We start from the raw sequence: 17524 nt of genomic DNA, 5'->3' as shown, positions 1-17524 counted from the left end.
ATGTTAGACTACCCATTACCATTACAGATTCATAAAAAACAAAAAATAATTTTTGGTAATTTTTGGGTTGTGATAGTCTTGCATTGATGGTACGATTTAATCTGCCTAACAGTTTTTTTCGAATAATCCTTCGAGTTTGATTTTTTTTATTTTTTGATTTTTAGTTGATTTTGTTATATTTTTAATTTTAGTCACTCGTAACTAAAAAAAAGCGTTTCTTAAAAAATTGTTTTCATATATTTTTTTTATTAGTGATATTTTAACAATTTAAAGTGCGGCTGAAAGGTTCCTGTGGTATTTGATATCGCAGCGATTGGATTCATAATCATTCATTGCCAATTCCCACACGTAAATGCACGTTTAATCTTTAATTGGTGGTTTCCTGAATAAGTCTTGGAATACGCATTCCTTTTTTTCGATGGTTACTCATTCTCACGCACGGCAATCATAATAAATATAAATAAATACTAAATAGCCTAACTTTTATTTACCTGATTATCTGATTACTTTCGAACAGAATCTTAAAAGGATATAAATAGTGCAGTAACTGAAGGTTTTCACCTCCGATTTCGTTGAACCTCCATCGATTTTCATGAAAATTGGTGAGTAGTTAGAGGATACGTCAAGGAACAAAGGTGACATGATGCCAACTTGCGCTTTTACTCCGAGGGTGGATACCACCCCTTTTCTGGGGTGCAAATTATTTTATTAAAAATAATACCATAAATCGATAGAGAGACAAATTCTAAGCAAAATTTGTTATATTAAGATATTAACATAAATCAATGCTTTTTGAGTTATTAAAGATCAAATATTTTATTTTTTCGTAAAAAAATTCATGTTTTAAAGTTGTTTTTCACGTATAACTCAAAAACTATTAGCTTTTACAAAAAAGTTATTCTTACCAAAATTGAAGACAATAAAAAACTGAATACACTGTTCACCCAAAGTACTAAACTAATGTTAATTAAAAGTAAGTTATGGGTAATTGAATGTATATTTTTTTCGATGGGTACTCAAATCTAAGTATGCAAGCTTAAATAACGGAAAAACGATACATTTTATAAAATATACCTGCTAAACACTTATCAAAGTACTTTAGAATACCCAACAAATGAGATCCAGAAGAAGTTAATAGCATAAAAATTAAGCAAGTTATGATGAAACTAAGAGAACCCTTTCGAATTTTTTAGGAAAAAGTGAAAAATAAAACATACGCCATTTCAACCAAAAATTAAAATTTATAGTAATCCTTACAAAAATTTTTTTGTATTAGCATAAGTAATGATTTTAACAATTTTCACCGGTTTAGAATGCGTATTTTTGAAAAAAAGATATAATTTAAAAAAATCAGAATTTTTAAAATTATCGTCATTTTCATTTTCTTTTGATAATAACTATAAAAATGCTCAATATACGTAAAAAATGGTATATAACCAAATTTTAGTTTTTTCTATGTCAAATATTACACCTTTTTACCATTACTGTAGCGTGAAAAATAACCGAGATAGAAACGTTTAAAGCTTAAATTTTGCTGCGAGAACCAACTAACCGTGGCCATTTAATCTTTGATTTTTAAAAAAGTAAGTAGTTTAAAAGATTAAATTTACCGTGTTTTAATAGCCTTTGGAATTACCTTTCCAACCGGTTTTAGGTGAATCTGACATCTTAAAAATTAACGGAGTTATTAAAAAAAAAACGATATTTTTTGGAAACATTTTTAAAAGATAAAGTTTGAAAAATTTTTGGAGCATAAATTTTAATGCTATTAACTTGTTCGGTATCTCATTTGATAGATATTTCTAAGTACTTTCACAAATGTTTAATAAGTTTATGTTATAAAATACATCATTTTCCCGTAATTTAAGCTTGAATACTTAGATTTGGGTACTCGCCGAGAAAAATATGCATTTAATTACCTATACCTCACTTTTAGTCAATATTAAAAGGTCTTTTTAGTAAGAAGTTTATTTAATTTTTTATTAGCTTCAATTTTGCTAATTATAACTTTTTTGTAAAAACTTATAGTTTTTGAGTTATCTATGAAAAATCGGTTAAAAACATGCATTTTTCTTACGAAAAATTAAAATTTTTGATCTTTAATAACTCAAAAAGTTTTGATTTACTTTAATAACTTTATATAACACATTTTGCTTAGAATTTGTCCTCCTATCTAATTATGGGGTTATTTTTAATAAAATAATTTTCACCCCGAGAAGGGGTATCATCCACCCCCAGGGTAAAAGCGCAAGTTGACACCATGTCACCTTTGTTTCTTGAGATATCCTCTAAACACTCACCAATTTTCATGCAAATCGATGGAGGTTGAACGAAATCGGAGGTAATAGCTCATATCCACCTTCAGTGACTCCACTAAAAATAGTCCAAAACACGTTTCGGTTACTTTTGTAACATAAATAGGAGAGTTATTTGTCAGTAATGTAGTAAAATTCATAAACAAGGTCATTTAACTCAAAATGAAAGAAATGCTATAGCAAATTTTACCGTAAGTGGGCAGGAGTAGAGAAAATCAAAATTATTTGTTGATATTATATTCTAAAGCGACAAAAGGCATTTAAAAACTAAGTATTGTACCAATTGTTTTGAAAATTTGCATGAGCATTTTTATTATAAAAAGAAGTATGTATATGTAAAACAATTTTCATAAAAAATATTGAAAATTAAACGATTTATGCGCCATCTATACATTTGAATATGTATGATATATCTTTTCAAATAATTCGATTGGAGATAGGTTAAAACAGAAAAAAGCTAACAAAATCTACTATACGCTAAATTAAAACGATGTACAGAAAGAAGGAAATAAACAACAAAACTAAATTACCACTATACACTACTATTAACATACAAAATACAAAAATTAGTCAGATTAAATAAATTATTAGAAAAAATTTTTTACTAAGCAAGAACATTTTTGTTTAATTTAATAATATTTTGTATTTTGACAACGACGTCCGATTTAGACGTTAAAACGTTAATAACATCATTTGTTTAGTTAAATTGTGGCTTAGTTCCCATTTAGAATAGTTGATTACAAAAATGCCACAAGGAAATAGCACCGTGAAAATAAAAACATAGCTCCACTGCTGCAGTGATTGGGACTAATAGAGATCCTGAAACATAAAATTTCAAAGTTATTAAGAAGACCAAGTTTTCACTCTAATGGCATATAAAACAACATAATGCTCTTCTACACCCCACCAGAATGAAAACAATGGAAACCTTCTCTGGTTACACCTCCGAGGCTTCTACAATATGCAAGCCATACGGATGCTGAGACTAAGGAAGATGAGGGAATTCTACAATTTACAATTCACGTCCCATCTGCTCAGCGTGGTAAAGTTCCAACGAGAATGGGGTTCTATACCATCAACTAGGGGTTTTTGAACGGATAAAAATGTCAATTTGGCGGTTTTTAAAACTGAAAATGTTTTAGCTAATTTAAAAAAAAAATCAACACTTCGTCATTTTTCCAAATTTAAATATTTTTTATAAAACCTAGTTGATGGTATTGGGACCGTGCAAGTTTGGAAAAGCGATACCTGGTTTCATAGCTCGAGCTCAGCAACTTTTTTCGCACTTTTAATTATATTGGCCAATCATATTGGTCCTGGTTGCTGGATAATTGTCAAGGCCGTAGCCCAAAAAATATATAAGAAGAAAAAGTAAAATTTAGGTTATGTTATTAAAAGGTAAACAAATTGTATGTAGTAAATAAAATTAATTATTAAAATGCAGTACTGCAAGCAAAATACTGCATACTGCATTGATATGATATGCAGTACTGCATATCATATCAATATTGTGAGCAACATATAATTTTTCTTCTTTAATGACAGTAGGTATAAAATATACGTCAATTTGACAATTTCAATTGACAATATGAATTATTTAAGAAAGTTGCAAGATTTCTCCGCTATTCGCGCACGATCGTTTCTCATGTACTCATATCCCCTCCAAGTACTTGCACACAGCGAATAGGAGTATAGGAAATAACTTACCTATATTTCAATAATCACTTTGAAATTTTATGTTTCAAGATCTCTATTAGTCCCAATCACTGCAGCAGTGGGGTCTTATTTTTATTTTCACGGTGCCAGTAGATGGCGCATAAATCGTTTAATTTTCAATATTTTTTTTGAAAATTGTTTTACATCTACTTCTTTTTATAATAAATGCTCATGCAAATTTTCAAAACAATTGGTACAGTAATTTTTATTTTAGAAATTCCCAAAAATAGTATATGAATTTCGTACTTCGAGGACCAAGGAGGGTCAATAAATGTCCACGCATAAATTAATCAAAAACGTGCTTCTTTATTTAAAACGTAACAGTTTAAAATCATAAAAAACATAAATTAATCAAAAACGTGCTTCTTTATTTAAAAATAACAGTTTTATAATATTATTCCTAGACGTTAATGGAGCAGTTAAAAGATACGGATTTATAATTTACCCGGAGTCTTCGGCTTCAGAGGAATTGGCATCATCGTAGGATACAGAAACATTTTTGACTTCTTGCTGTGCTTACCGCATACATAATTGCATTTTAACAAACTATGGTTGTTTTTGCCCACTTATTGGCCTTTTTTCTTTTAGATTTTGCTAATAGTCGGAGAGATAGAAGCGGATTTTGTGCGTGATAAGTAATATGGAAAAACTATACGGGGATATGTTGAATTAGTTGTGTACATGACTTTCACCAACGGCCGGAAACCAGAGTTGGGGCCGAGGGTAGTTGTAAGGGGTCAAAGTCGCGGATTTTATTATTTTTTTTATGACGCTCATGATCGAGATAGTGCACCAAAATTTGGGAATAAGTAGGTCATGACGTAACTAAGTAAAACCTCTAGGGGCGGAACGCTGCGTGGCCGACAAAGGGGTGGGGGTAGGGGTGAATATAAAAAATATAAAGGGTTTTTTGCGACGTTCGTGATTGAGATAGTGGACCAAAATTTGGGAATAAGCAGATCATGACATTACTAAGTAAAATCCCCAGAGCCGGAAACCAAAGTTGGGGATGAGGGTAGTTATAAGGGGTCAAAGTCGCCGTTTTTATTATTTTTTTTTTGTGACGCTCATGATCGAGAGAGTGCACCAAAATTTGGGAATAAGTAGGTCATGACGTAACTAAGTAAAATCTCCAGGGGTGGCACGCTGCGTGGCCGACAAAGGGGTGGGGCAGGGGTGAATAGAAAAAATATAAGGGGTTTTTTTGCGACGTTCGTGATTGAGGGAGTTCACCAAAATTTGGGAATAAGTAGACCATGACATAACTAAGTAAAATGCTCAGAGCCGGAAACCAGAGTTGAGCATGAGGGTAGTTATAAGGGGTCAAAATCGCCGTTTTTATTATTTTTTTTGTGACGCTCATGATCGAGATAGTGCACCAAAATTTGGGAATACGTAGGTCATGAGGTAACTAAGTACAATCTCCAGGGGTGGAACTCTGCGTGGTCGATAAAGGGGTGGGGGTAGATGTGAATATAAAAAATATAAGGGGTTTTTTGCGACGTGCTCGATTGAGATAGTACACCAAAATTTGGGAATAAGTAGACCATGACTTAGCTAAGTAAAAGCCCCAGAGCCGGAAACCAGAGTTGGGGATGAGGGTAGTTTTAAGGGGTCAAAGTCGCAGTGTGTATTATTTTTTTTTGTGACCCGGCACAACATTTGTCTCCCACGCAGTGTTCCGCCCCTGGAGATTTTACTTAGTAATGTCATGATCTACTTACTCCCAAATTTTGGTGCACTATCTCGATCACGAACGGCAAAAAAAAACCCCATATATTTTTATACTCACCCCCGCCTACCACCCCTTTGTACCCCAAGCAGCGTTCCGCCCCTGAAGATTTTATTTAGTTACGTCATAACCTACTTACTCCCAAATTTTGGTGCACTATCTCCATCATGAGCGCCACAAAAAAAAATAATAAAAACCGCGACTTTTACCCCTTATAACTACCCTCGTCCGCCACTCTGGTTTCCGCCTCTGGGGATATTACTTAGTTATGTCATGGTCTACTAATTCCCAAATTTTGGTGCACTATCTCAATCACGAACGTCGCAAAAAACCCCTTACATTTTTTTATATTCACCCCTGCCCCACCCCTTTGTCGGCCACGCAGCGTTCCACTCCTGGAGATTTTACTTAGTTACGTCATGACCTACTTATTCCCAAATTTTGGCGCGCTATCTCGATCATGAGCGTCATAAAAAAAATAATAAAATCCGCGACTTTGACCCCTTATAACTACCCTCGGCCCCAACTCTGGTTTCCGGCCGTTGGTGAAAGTAATGTACACAACTAATTCAACATATCCCCGTATAGTTTTTCCATATTACTTATCACGCACAAAATCCGTTCCCAGCTCTTAGACTATAATTTGACACATTAATGATATCGTTCCTTTCCATTTTGGGATGGTGTTGAAGGTATTCAAGGGAATTATTTATAGTCCACTGTCAAGTTTTTATAAAAGTATGAGGAACTGAATTAAATTATAGAAATGCTAATTAAGCCATCTAATAGGGCAGTAGTACACCGACAACTACTAATTATTTGAGATTTTTAGGAGCAAAGGTATTTATAAAATCAGATGTAATGATGTTGTGGATACTTTTTAACCCACCTTCTAGGGTTAAATGTCCTTCTAGGGTTAAAGGAGACGGCACATGAAGAAGAAGATCGACTTTACCCAAGTAAACTTGAAAATTACAGCAGTAGAAATTTGGAAAATATTTAATTTTATATTCATAATAGATTTTGTGGTTTGAAGTTTGAACCGATGTCAACTATTTACGTTTAGTTCCATTCGGTTTATGTAGATGTAATATTTGGAAATCCCGGCAGTTGATCAATTAAATTCGTATGTCGTAATCCAATCCATCGACCTTGCATTCTTTTACATGCATGCTGTTCGTAATTGTACGTTTCAAGTACTATAGGTTAGTAGACTCTAATTCAAAATAATTCACGGTCGGCTTCATCAATTAAAAATGATTACACTAGGTATAGGTCAATACGAGAGTTTCTACTTAACTTTTTAAACCAATACAAAAATATTTATCTCATCTCTAAAAATGAATGTATTGTAAAGGTGAATATAAAACGTGGAAACGTGCCTTATAAACGCTTCAAACGCTTTTGTTTGATACTTTTACAATAGTTCATAACTTAATAATTTTCTTTTAAAATTTAATCATTTTGTTTCGTTATAGGGCATTCCAACATGCTGTCAAAATTAAATCAATATGGCGGCTGGGAGGCAAACATAAATGTTATCCTATCAGTTCTTAATGTGTTTTAGATCATTTTAGTTGCGTTTCTTTGTAATTTCGTTTTGTACAAGGATTAATTCATCATTTTCACTGGAAGAATTAATTTAAAAAGATAATATGCATCAGTTAATATATCGTAATCATGATAAAGTGCAGTTTTATCGGTTACCATCAGTGCTACATTTTAAGCATAAAACAACTTTTGTCTGAGAGACAAAAGCAATGGTTAAATGTTATAACATAACAAGATGAGCCCTTTGATAAGATTCTATATACAACGTCTTTAATTATTCCTTTCGTAGAATAAAGGCTTTCTTCAATATTATTTTAAATAAAAACAATTCTAAAATAAAAATGTATACAATTTTTATTCAGTTGCAGTGCGAAGGCAAAACAATCTTATTTTTCACTTAGAATACGGAGCGCAGTCCAGCACTCTGAATCGACGATTTTCGACTCTTATTGGAGTCTCATCGGAGAGGCCTAGGCCTGCTGCTCTCTACTCAGGGTTGCAAAAAAAACATGTTTTTTTTATTTTATACAAAACAAACGTTTTTTTCGTTTTAAACGGTTTTTTTTTTGTTTTAAACATGTTTTTGTTTTGTTTTTATATTACATGTTTTAAACAAATAAAACGTAGAAAAAAACATTGTTTAAATCATATTTTCTTAAAATTAGAAGGATCTTTTTGAGGAATTAGGCAGCACAGATACATATAATAACTTATGACTGTTCGGCCCATATATTGAATTTACTTGCCCATGATATAGAAGTCCCAGGAATAAAGAGTAGTAAAAGAAATTGCAAATATTTCAGAAATGTACATGAAAAATACATTTTGCTAGCACAAAATGCCGAGAAGCTGGTGATTCTGCTCTTGTATTGCACTAGGTTGTTCATTGGAATACTTTATCGGAATGCTTAGAAAGTTAGTTGGAAAACTGGCCAATATTATTTCACGTTTGCTCAAACAGTATTGATAAAGATGTAATAAAGCTTGTAAATGATACAAATTTAAAGACAAATGCCTAAGACTAGGTATTTATAAAAATAAAGTATATTGCAGGAACAAAGTAAAAAATACTTGCACTAAAGGAGAGGCTACAGAGATACATGACTAGAACTTCTGGAAGCATTTCAGCCTGAACATGCAAATGGCGACTTTTTGGTAAATGTTACGAATAAAGTGAAGGAGCTTATGGAAATGGCATTGATCCCGGTTCATTTTTTGACAAAGGACCCCGCAGAAACCTTATGGGAAATGGCTCGCTGTCAAATGCTCTGAAACTTTGGGTTCTGGTAGTCCTTGATGTGTAGAATAAAAGTCTCAATGGGCGCGTAGCTCCAATAAATCATGGTTTCAAAATACAAGCCTCTGAAGTTATAGGTACAGTAAGGACGTGTAAGTTGGAATAAATTCATTTTCTCGAGAACTGGTGACTCTGGAGATAAATTACGAATCAGATCGATTTTTATTTTTAAATTACAATTTTTTGGCATATATATCATACTAGTGACGTCATCCATCTGGGCGTGATGACGCAATCGATGATTTTTTTAAATAAGAATAGGGGTCGTGTGATAGCTCATTTGAAAGGTTATTCAACTCTATCCATTAATATAAACTGCTACATTATTATTTATACAGGCTGCCCAAAAATTTTGTTTTAATTAAATTAATTGAGTCAAAAAGAAAAATGTATATATGTAATTTATTTAACTCGAAATACATTTTACTGTTGTCCGCAAACAGGAAAAATGTTTATTTAATAAATAAATATTGTTTTTCGCTTAAATTCAATATTAAAACTGCCATCCACCTGCCTCTTAGCAGTTTGAGCATTTAATTTAAGCGAAAAGCAATGTTTATTTTTCAAATTAACATTTTTTTCCGTTTTCTGACAGCAGTAAAATGTATTTCGAATTAAATAAATTATATAGATTCTTCTTTTTGTCTCAACTAATTTTATTCAAAAAATTTTTTGGGCACCCTGTATAAATAATTATGTTAATATTTATATCAGTGAATAGAGAATTGAATAACCTTTCAAATGAGCTGTCACATGACTCCTATTTTTATTTAAAAAAATCATCGATTGCGTGATCACGCCCAGATGGATGACGTCACTAGTATGATATATATGCTAAAAAATTATAATTTAAAAATGAAAATCGACCTGATTCGTAATTTATCTCCAGAGTCGGTCGCTCATTCTCGAGAAAATGAATTTATTCCAACTCAAACGTCCTCACTGTACCTATAACTTCAGAGGCCTATATTCACAAAGAAAATGAAAAAAACGCTTGTTTAATTTAGGTGTTTTAAACATGTTTAAAACAGTTGATTAAAACAAAATGTTTAAAACAAAAAAAACCCTGTCTCTACTCGAAGTGACCAACCATGAAAGCTTATATCCACATTGCAACTGACGTGTATGAATTATGACAGTGTGACTAGCGTCATCTGGCAATTGAAAGGTAAAGTTTTCAATTCTAATAGCAACATTAATAATATTGAAAAATATTAAAAACATTACTAAAAGATTTTTAAATTGAAAACTTACAGGTCCATTTCCCTGGTGACACCTCCAAGGCTTCTAAAATTTGCAAGCCAAATGGATGCTGCAGTAAAGATAAAAGGAAGGAATTCTAAATGTTGCAATTCACAACTCCCGTCTGCAGCTTGGTAAAGTTCCAACGGAAAATGGACCTAGTTACTCTAAAGGAGTAATACTAATATAAAATAAAAATGTATACCATTTTTATTCAGTTGCAATGCGAAGGCAATCTTATTTTTCACTTAGAATAATTCGCTTTCAAATTTTAGAAGCCTTGGAGGTGTCACCAGGGAAATGGACCAATAAGTTTTCAATTTAAAAATCTTTTAGTAATGTTTTTAACATTTTTCAATTATATTAATTAAGCTATTAGGATTGAAAACTTTACCTTTCAATTGCCAGATGACGCTAATCACCTAATCCATACATGTCAGTTGCAATGTGCTTTTATGGTTGGTCACTTCGAGTAGAGAGCAGCAGGCCTAGGCCTCTCCGATGATGACTCCAATAAGAGTCGAAAATCGTCGATTCAGAGAGTTGGACTGCGCTCCCTATTCTAAGTGAAAAATAAGATTGTTTTGCATTCGCATTGCAACTGAATAAAAATGGTATACATTTTTATTTTATATTAGTATTACTCCTTTAGAGTAACTAGGTCCATTTTTCGTTGGAACTTTACCAAGCTGCAGACGGGGGTTGTGAATTGCAACGTTTAGAATTCCTTCCTTTAATCTTTACTGCAGCATCCATTTGACTTGCAAATTTTAGAAGCCTTGAAGGTGTCACCAGGGAAATGGACCAATAAGTTTTCAATTTAAAAATCTTTTAGTAATGTTTTTAATATTTTTCAATATTATTAATGTTGCTATTGGGATTGAAAACTTTACCTTTTTAAAAACAATTCTCTTGTGGTAGTACTTACCTTTCTTGACCCGCTGTGTCCCAAATTTCAAATTTAACAGTTGTATCGTCGAGGCATATGGTTTGTGTAAGGAAAGCTGCTCCTATGGTACTCTCCTGGTATTCGTGGAACTGTCCTTTGACGAACCTCAGTACCAAACTCGACTTACCGACGGCACTTTCGCCTAGTAGGACCAGTTTGAACTGACATATCTTTCCTTGGGTAGCGCCATTTGGTCTCTGAGCAGGTCCAGTTCTGTTTGCCGCCATTTTTTACTTAACTGAAACAAAACAAAACCTATAATGTAGTTGTTTTTAGTTGAAATTTAAAAAAAGAAAAGGAAAGTCGAAAAAGATGTCACTAGTGATAGTCGCAGAAGAAAATCACCTTTCTCATTGTCCGTTAACGTGGCCTTGCAACAAGGCGACGTTATATCGCTAAAGCTGTTGAATCTAACCCTACAAGGCGTCTTCAAAACTACAAATTGATCAACATATGATATCAACGTTTGGCAACAAGTTAAACCATCTCAGATTCGCTGATGACATCGTGATTATAGAGCATATTCGAGGAATTACAAACTATGGCGGAGGAACTCGCAGACAACTCTCAATACGTCGGCCTAAAAACGAATATGAAAAATACAAAAACAATTAAAAAAACACAGGCTACTCCAGACGTGTGTAACTGTAAATGACAATGAGATAAAACAAGTTCAAGAATATATCTATCTAGGCCAAATTCTGCAACTTAACAAAGAAAACCAAATTTGGATCCTAAGCAGAATCAGGAAAACTCAGTTGGATACTTAGAACCGCAAAACACCACAATTCTTGACGAGCAAAGTGTTCAACCAGTGCATCTTTCCTATCATGACGTGTGGATGTCAAACCTAATATGCTGAATGGAACATGGAGCATGAGCCAACGTTGGAACGTCACAACACTGGAGACCCCGTCATATTTTTTAATTGACTCGTCGTGTAAAACCGCATTTTAAATGCGTTGTAGAACTGCACTAACTCAAGCTTGTCGAGCACGGGGAGCTACACTATAATATATTTATAGATTTATTCGCGCAGCATGCCCCGAACGTATCCTGAACTTACCCAGAGGGAGAACGCCTGCGCATTACAAAATTGAGCATCCAATAAGGTCGAAATAAGGTCGAATGTTTCCCTCTGAACATCTAATTCGTAGGCGTTCTCCCCCTGGGTAAGTTCAGCATACGTCCGGGCATGCTGCGCGAATAAGTCGGTAATATACATTATAATGTAGCTCCTCGTGTGTGACAAGCTGTAAAAGAAGTCATTTAAGCTACAGTTAAAAACAGTGTAATTGAAATTACGTTTCTCATATCAGTTGTCGACAGATAACATTACTTTAAAAACAAATTATTCAGCGCCTATTTGTATTTTAACCATGTAATTTGCAAACATAAGTTTAAACAATTCAAGTCACAAATACAAATGTTTGCTTATATGTGCCATAAAAGCAAAAGAATATGATTCATGCATTTTTTATAGACTACGGAATGTATGAAACTGATTTCATATCAACTATTCCAAGAATTAGACTAGGACATTTAGGAAAAAATCGACTTTCGACATTTACAGTGCATAGAATGCATCCAAAAGTGAATAAACATGTCAAAATAAGTACATATATTAGGGGCCGGATTTTGTTACTCGGGGGGTTTTTGGGGTCGCCGTGTATGAATACGCCATCAAACCGAATTCCCGAGCACCTGGTGCCCAGGGTTACTGACTGCCAAGGCAGTTTCGAGGGTTTTCGACACTAAATTGATGCAAACAGATTACTCGGGGGGTTTTTGGGGTTGTTAAACATGAATACGTTATCAGAACTGACCCACAGGCACCTGGTGCCCAAAGCTACTTCTAAGGCACGGCATCTGGAGTTTCGAGGGTTTTATTTGAGGGATTATTCGGGGGTTTTGGGGTTGCTAAACACGAGTATGACACCAGAACCGACCCTCGGAGCACCTAGTACCTAGGACGACTGCTATGCACGTCATCTGGAATTTCGAGACTTTCTGACAAATTATCAAACAGATTAATGATTGATGCAAAACAGAGTACTAGGGGATTTTTCACAACACGGACTGCCATGTCCAGTTGCATGTAAAAATTGTTTAGGTAGCAATTCCTCAAATTCCACCGTTCTAAATGCTGATGACAGTGGTACTAGAGAAGACGAAGAGGAATTTCTCGATGAAGATGAAAATGAATGTGATAAATCATAAATATGTCAATTAATTGTAAATGTAAAATGTCCTCTAAAATATTCAAATTCTTGATTAAAAAAAATAAACAGATGGTTTTTAAGAACAAACTGTACTAATTATTATATTCTTTTTATTTGGAACTGCCCTAAACACCAGATGCTCCAGAAGCCTTCAACTACGTCATAATCGTATTCAGCAACCCAATAAACCCCCGAGTATTCTGTTTGAATTAATTTAGTGTCGGAAAGCCTCGAAATTCCAGATGACGTGCATAGCAGTCCCCTGGACACTAGATTTCCGAGGGTCGGTATATGTCATATTCACGTTCAACAACCTAAAAATCCCTGAGTAATCTGTTTGCATAAATTTAGTACCGAAAACCCTCGAAACTACAGAAGGTAACGTGCCTTAGCAATGACCACCCACACCAGGTGCTATGGGGGTCGGTTCTGATGGTGTATTCGTATTCAGTGACAGTGACCCCAAGAACTATCGAGTAATTTGCATGAGTTTAGTACCGAAAACCCTCGAAATTCCAGATGACGTGCCTTAGCAGTAAACATGTGCACCATATACAGGGTGCGCCAAACCTCTGGTTTTCTTTGATTACGGCTAAACTGTGAGATATACAAAAAAAATGTTTATAACAAAACTAATGTGTATCAAAGACGTCTATAATTTAAAATTATTTTCGCTTATACAGGGTGAGTCAGAACGACGGTATGAACCAAAGTTGTATTTTTTTAAATGGAACACCCTGTATATTAAATCATTTTTGAATATATTTTTTAAAAATATGAAAAATTTGTATAAGGTCTTATAGGCCTAAAGTTAATAATTTTCGAAATATTTACATTTTTATTGAGAAAAATGGTAATATTTATAGGGTTGTGGATTGTGTTTCCAATGTAATAAAAATTTAAGTGATAAGTCAAAGTTTTTATAATATAGTGTTATTATTAAATAATTTAATGCCTCTTACTTTTATCCATAAAATATACAGTGTGATCACTATTTGCAAATACAAAATTTTCTTATTTTTTTTTATGGGACACCCTGTATATTAGTTTTGCATTTTGTAGTAAATATTACAACCTTTCTTTTGCTATAAGGTTGTATGTACCTAGCATGTTTCGTTTTGTAGATATTTTTAAAAAACTATAGATTTTACGTTTTTGCGGATTTTTTATTTAAAATTTTTTTGCAAAAATAATAATTATAATGTGGTTTTAGAAACATACACTAAAATATAAAATATGAAAATAAAAACGTAATTAAAGATTAAAATAAATCGTATGCTAGTACAATTCAATTGAATTTAATAACTTTAAATTATTTTACAAAAAATATTTCATCATAATAATGAATGCATAAATTAGTTACTAACTTAAATAAACAACCAAATTTTAAATCTACCCTAGTAATTTTTCTACCGCAGCAACTTTCCTGTACCAAATTAAATGTTAGTTATATTGTATTTACGAGTAAGATCAGTTAATAACTTTTTAATTTACCTACATCTTGAGAACGTATAAAGTATGCTTTGAAACAAATGAACGTTATAGAAGTATATTAAGAAGTAAATAGTATCTATGTACCTACTCGTGTCACAAAAGCTGGTAATAATTTCTAATGGTTCCGCCAAAAACAAATGTCATATCCACCAATTGTTCGGGTGAAAAATTAAAATTTAAAATATAAAAAATTGTTACAAAAATTTCAACTACAAAAGTATTACCAGCTTTTGTGACACCAGTAAATACTATTTAATAAAAAATAATTTGGCTGACACATTTAACATTAATTTGTTTCAAAGCATACTTTATAATTATTATGTTCTCAAGATGTAAGTAAATTTAAAAGGTAAATTAAAAGTTTAACTGATCTTACTCGTAAATACAATATAACTAACAATTAATTTGGTACAGGAAAGTTGCTGTGGTAGAAAAATTACTAAGGTAGATTTAAAATTTGGGTATTTATTTAATTTAGTAACTAATTTGTGCATTCATTAGTATGGTAAAATAGTTTTTGTAAAATAATTTAAAGTTATTAAATTCAATTGAATTTTACAAAAAATACTAGCATACGATTTATTTTAATCTTTAATTACGTTTTTATTTTCATATTTGATATTTTAGTGTATGTTACTAAAACCAGATAATAATTATTTTTTTTGTAAACATTTTTTAAATAAAAAATCGGCAAAAACATAAAATCTATAGTTTTTTTAAAATATCTACAAAACGAAACATGCTAGGTACATACAACCTTATACCAAAAGAAAGGTTGTAATATTTACTACAAAATACAAAACTAATAGACAGGGTGTCCCATTTAAAAAAAAATGAGAAAATTTTGTATTTGCGAATAGTGATCACACTGTATATTTTATGGCTAAAAGTAAAAGATATTAAATTATTTAAAAATAACACTATATTATAAAAACTTTGACATACCACTTAAATTTTTATTACCTTGGAAACATAATCCACAACCCTATAAATATTACCATTTTTCTCAATAAAAATGTAAATATTTCGAAAATTATTAACTTTAGGCCTATAAGACCTTATACAAATTTTTCATATTTTTAAATAATAGATTCAAAAATAATTCAATATACAGGATGTTCCATTTAAAAAATACAACTTTGGTTCATACCGTCGTTCTGACTCACCCTGTATAATCGAAAATAATTTTAAATTATAGACGTCTTTGATACACATTAGTTTTGTTATAAACATTTTTTTGTATATCTCATAGTTTAGCCGTAATCAAAGAAAACCAGAGGTTTGGCGCACCCTGTATGTCGTATTCACGTTCAGCGACCTGATAACCCATAACTATACACTTTTGGCTGCATTTTATGCACTGCAAATTTATAAGCGTAACCAGGGGGTGGTTTTGGGGGTTATAACCCCCCCTTTTGGATGTACTTTGAGCTCTATACGCTTAACACCATTATTATTCAATACCCCCCAGAGACCTTCAAGTAGACGTAACCCCCCCCCCCCCCTATGACCATCCTGGTTACACCTCTGCTGCAAATGCAATTGTGCAACTTACATTTGTCTATTGTAGCCTTTTTTCCTGACGTCATCCTGGAACTCCATACTCAATGAAAAACGTTGCTAGTCAATATCAATTTATTTTTTCCTAAATGCCCTGGTATAGTAGGAAACTGATTTCATATTAACTATTTTAAGAATTTAACATATTATATGATGCGGAATTTAAATCTCTTTACATATCCTGTCGATATCACGTTTCTGTTATTCACTAACAACAGCCTCAACGTCAACTGTACTTTTCCAGATAATTTTAATTATGGGCTAGATTAGTCTGAGTAATTTTTAAGCTTATCTTTATTCTAAACAAACCCAATTACCTATAGATGACACAGAGATAAGGGGTTGCCTCAAATATGAAGCGAATGACCGGTTTCTGATATACGTTAATCAAGTAGAGTGCGTATATTTACCAATGCAGGAAACAATATACACACACCCAAACTTATATGGAATCACCATGTATTTCAAAACAATATTTATTTCTTTTAAAAAAACTTGTTATTATTGCGAAGAATAAAGGTTTTTATTGAAAATAAACAAATCGATAAGACAATCAGATAGTACAGCTCGGTACGGATAGGTTATTTGCTTGAGTTGTAAATAGATAAACTAACTTTTGCGTCCAAAAACGAAAATATGCCTCATGTGGGGTTATATGTTACAACGGGGAAAGACTATTGGTCTTGTGGAGCAAGTAATGTTCTCCGAGGGACATAGCTGCAGGCTGCAGAGCTAGGTATAACACAGGGCGTTCTGTCTACAATCTATGTTAGGTAACAGGAAATAGGAAAGCTCAAAAATGAAGGGAAAGTCGCCAAAAAGTAATAACAACTCGCCACGATTGTTTAATTGTCCAATCAGCTGGAAGACACCCGATCATTTCTCACCAGCAGCTCCAAATGCAGCTTTTGGAAGCTACAGGTGTAACTGTTTCAGTTGAAACGATAAGAAGAAGAGTTCGTGCCAAGTAGTAGACAGCAGGAGACAGTTACGGGTTCCCGAGTTAGCCAGGCAGCACACGATTGATCGTCTAAATTGGTGTCTTCCCCACCAAAACTGGAACATTGGCAATTGACAAAATGTGCTATTTTCAGAAAAAGTCAGGATTTGTGTAAAATCAGATGACCCACGAAATCGTGTACTTAGAGGTCGAGGAAGACAAGCAAGAACAAAAACTGTCAGATCTGTTTACAAATATAAAAGGGGAAGTGTAATGTTCTGGAGAGAAATTGTGATCCGTAAAAAAACTCCTTTAATTTTCATCCAATCAACGTTAACTGCTCACAGGTATGTTGATAACCTGTAGTTAGACTCTGGAGAGATGCAACAGGAGAAAATTTAATTTTCATTAATGATAATGGACCTCTACATACCTACCATTAGAGTGACTAGAGACAACATTGAAGCAGAAGGTATCCCTTGTTTGGAGTGGCCTGCTTGCTCACC

The 17524-nt window shown here is 33.0% G+C and overlaps 1 protein-coding gene across 4 annotated transcripts in view; it reads right to left on the bottom strand.

Moving 5' to 3' along the window:
- LOC114327875 (ras-related protein Rab-5B) overlaps positions 1–17524 on the bottom strand; it is a 94438-nt gene that overhangs the window by 38601 nt on the left and 38313 nt on the right. For 2 of the 4 annotated variants that reach the window (XM_028276592.2, XM_028276600.2), the window contains exon 2: positions 10782–11040. In XM_028276592.2, the coding sequence (XP_028132393.1) occupies positions 10782–11029 (248 nt within the window). In that variant the 5' untranslated portion in view covers positions 11030–11040. The remainder of the gene's footprint in view (positions 1–10781; positions 11041–17524) is intronic. The other 2 variants (XM_050656358.1, XM_050656359.1) reach the window with 1 other exon arrangement.

This window comes from Diabrotica virgifera, chromosome 7 (genome assembly GCF_917563875.1).
Source record: "Diabrotica virgifera virgifera chromosome 7, PGI_DIABVI_V3a".
Classification (NCBI taxonomy): domain Eukaryota; kingdom Metazoa; phylum Arthropoda; class Insecta; order Coleoptera; family Chrysomelidae; genus Diabrotica; species Diabrotica virgifera.
Note: the sequence above shows the minus strand (reverse complement) of the source record. Positions and strands in the feature narration are given on the sequence as shown.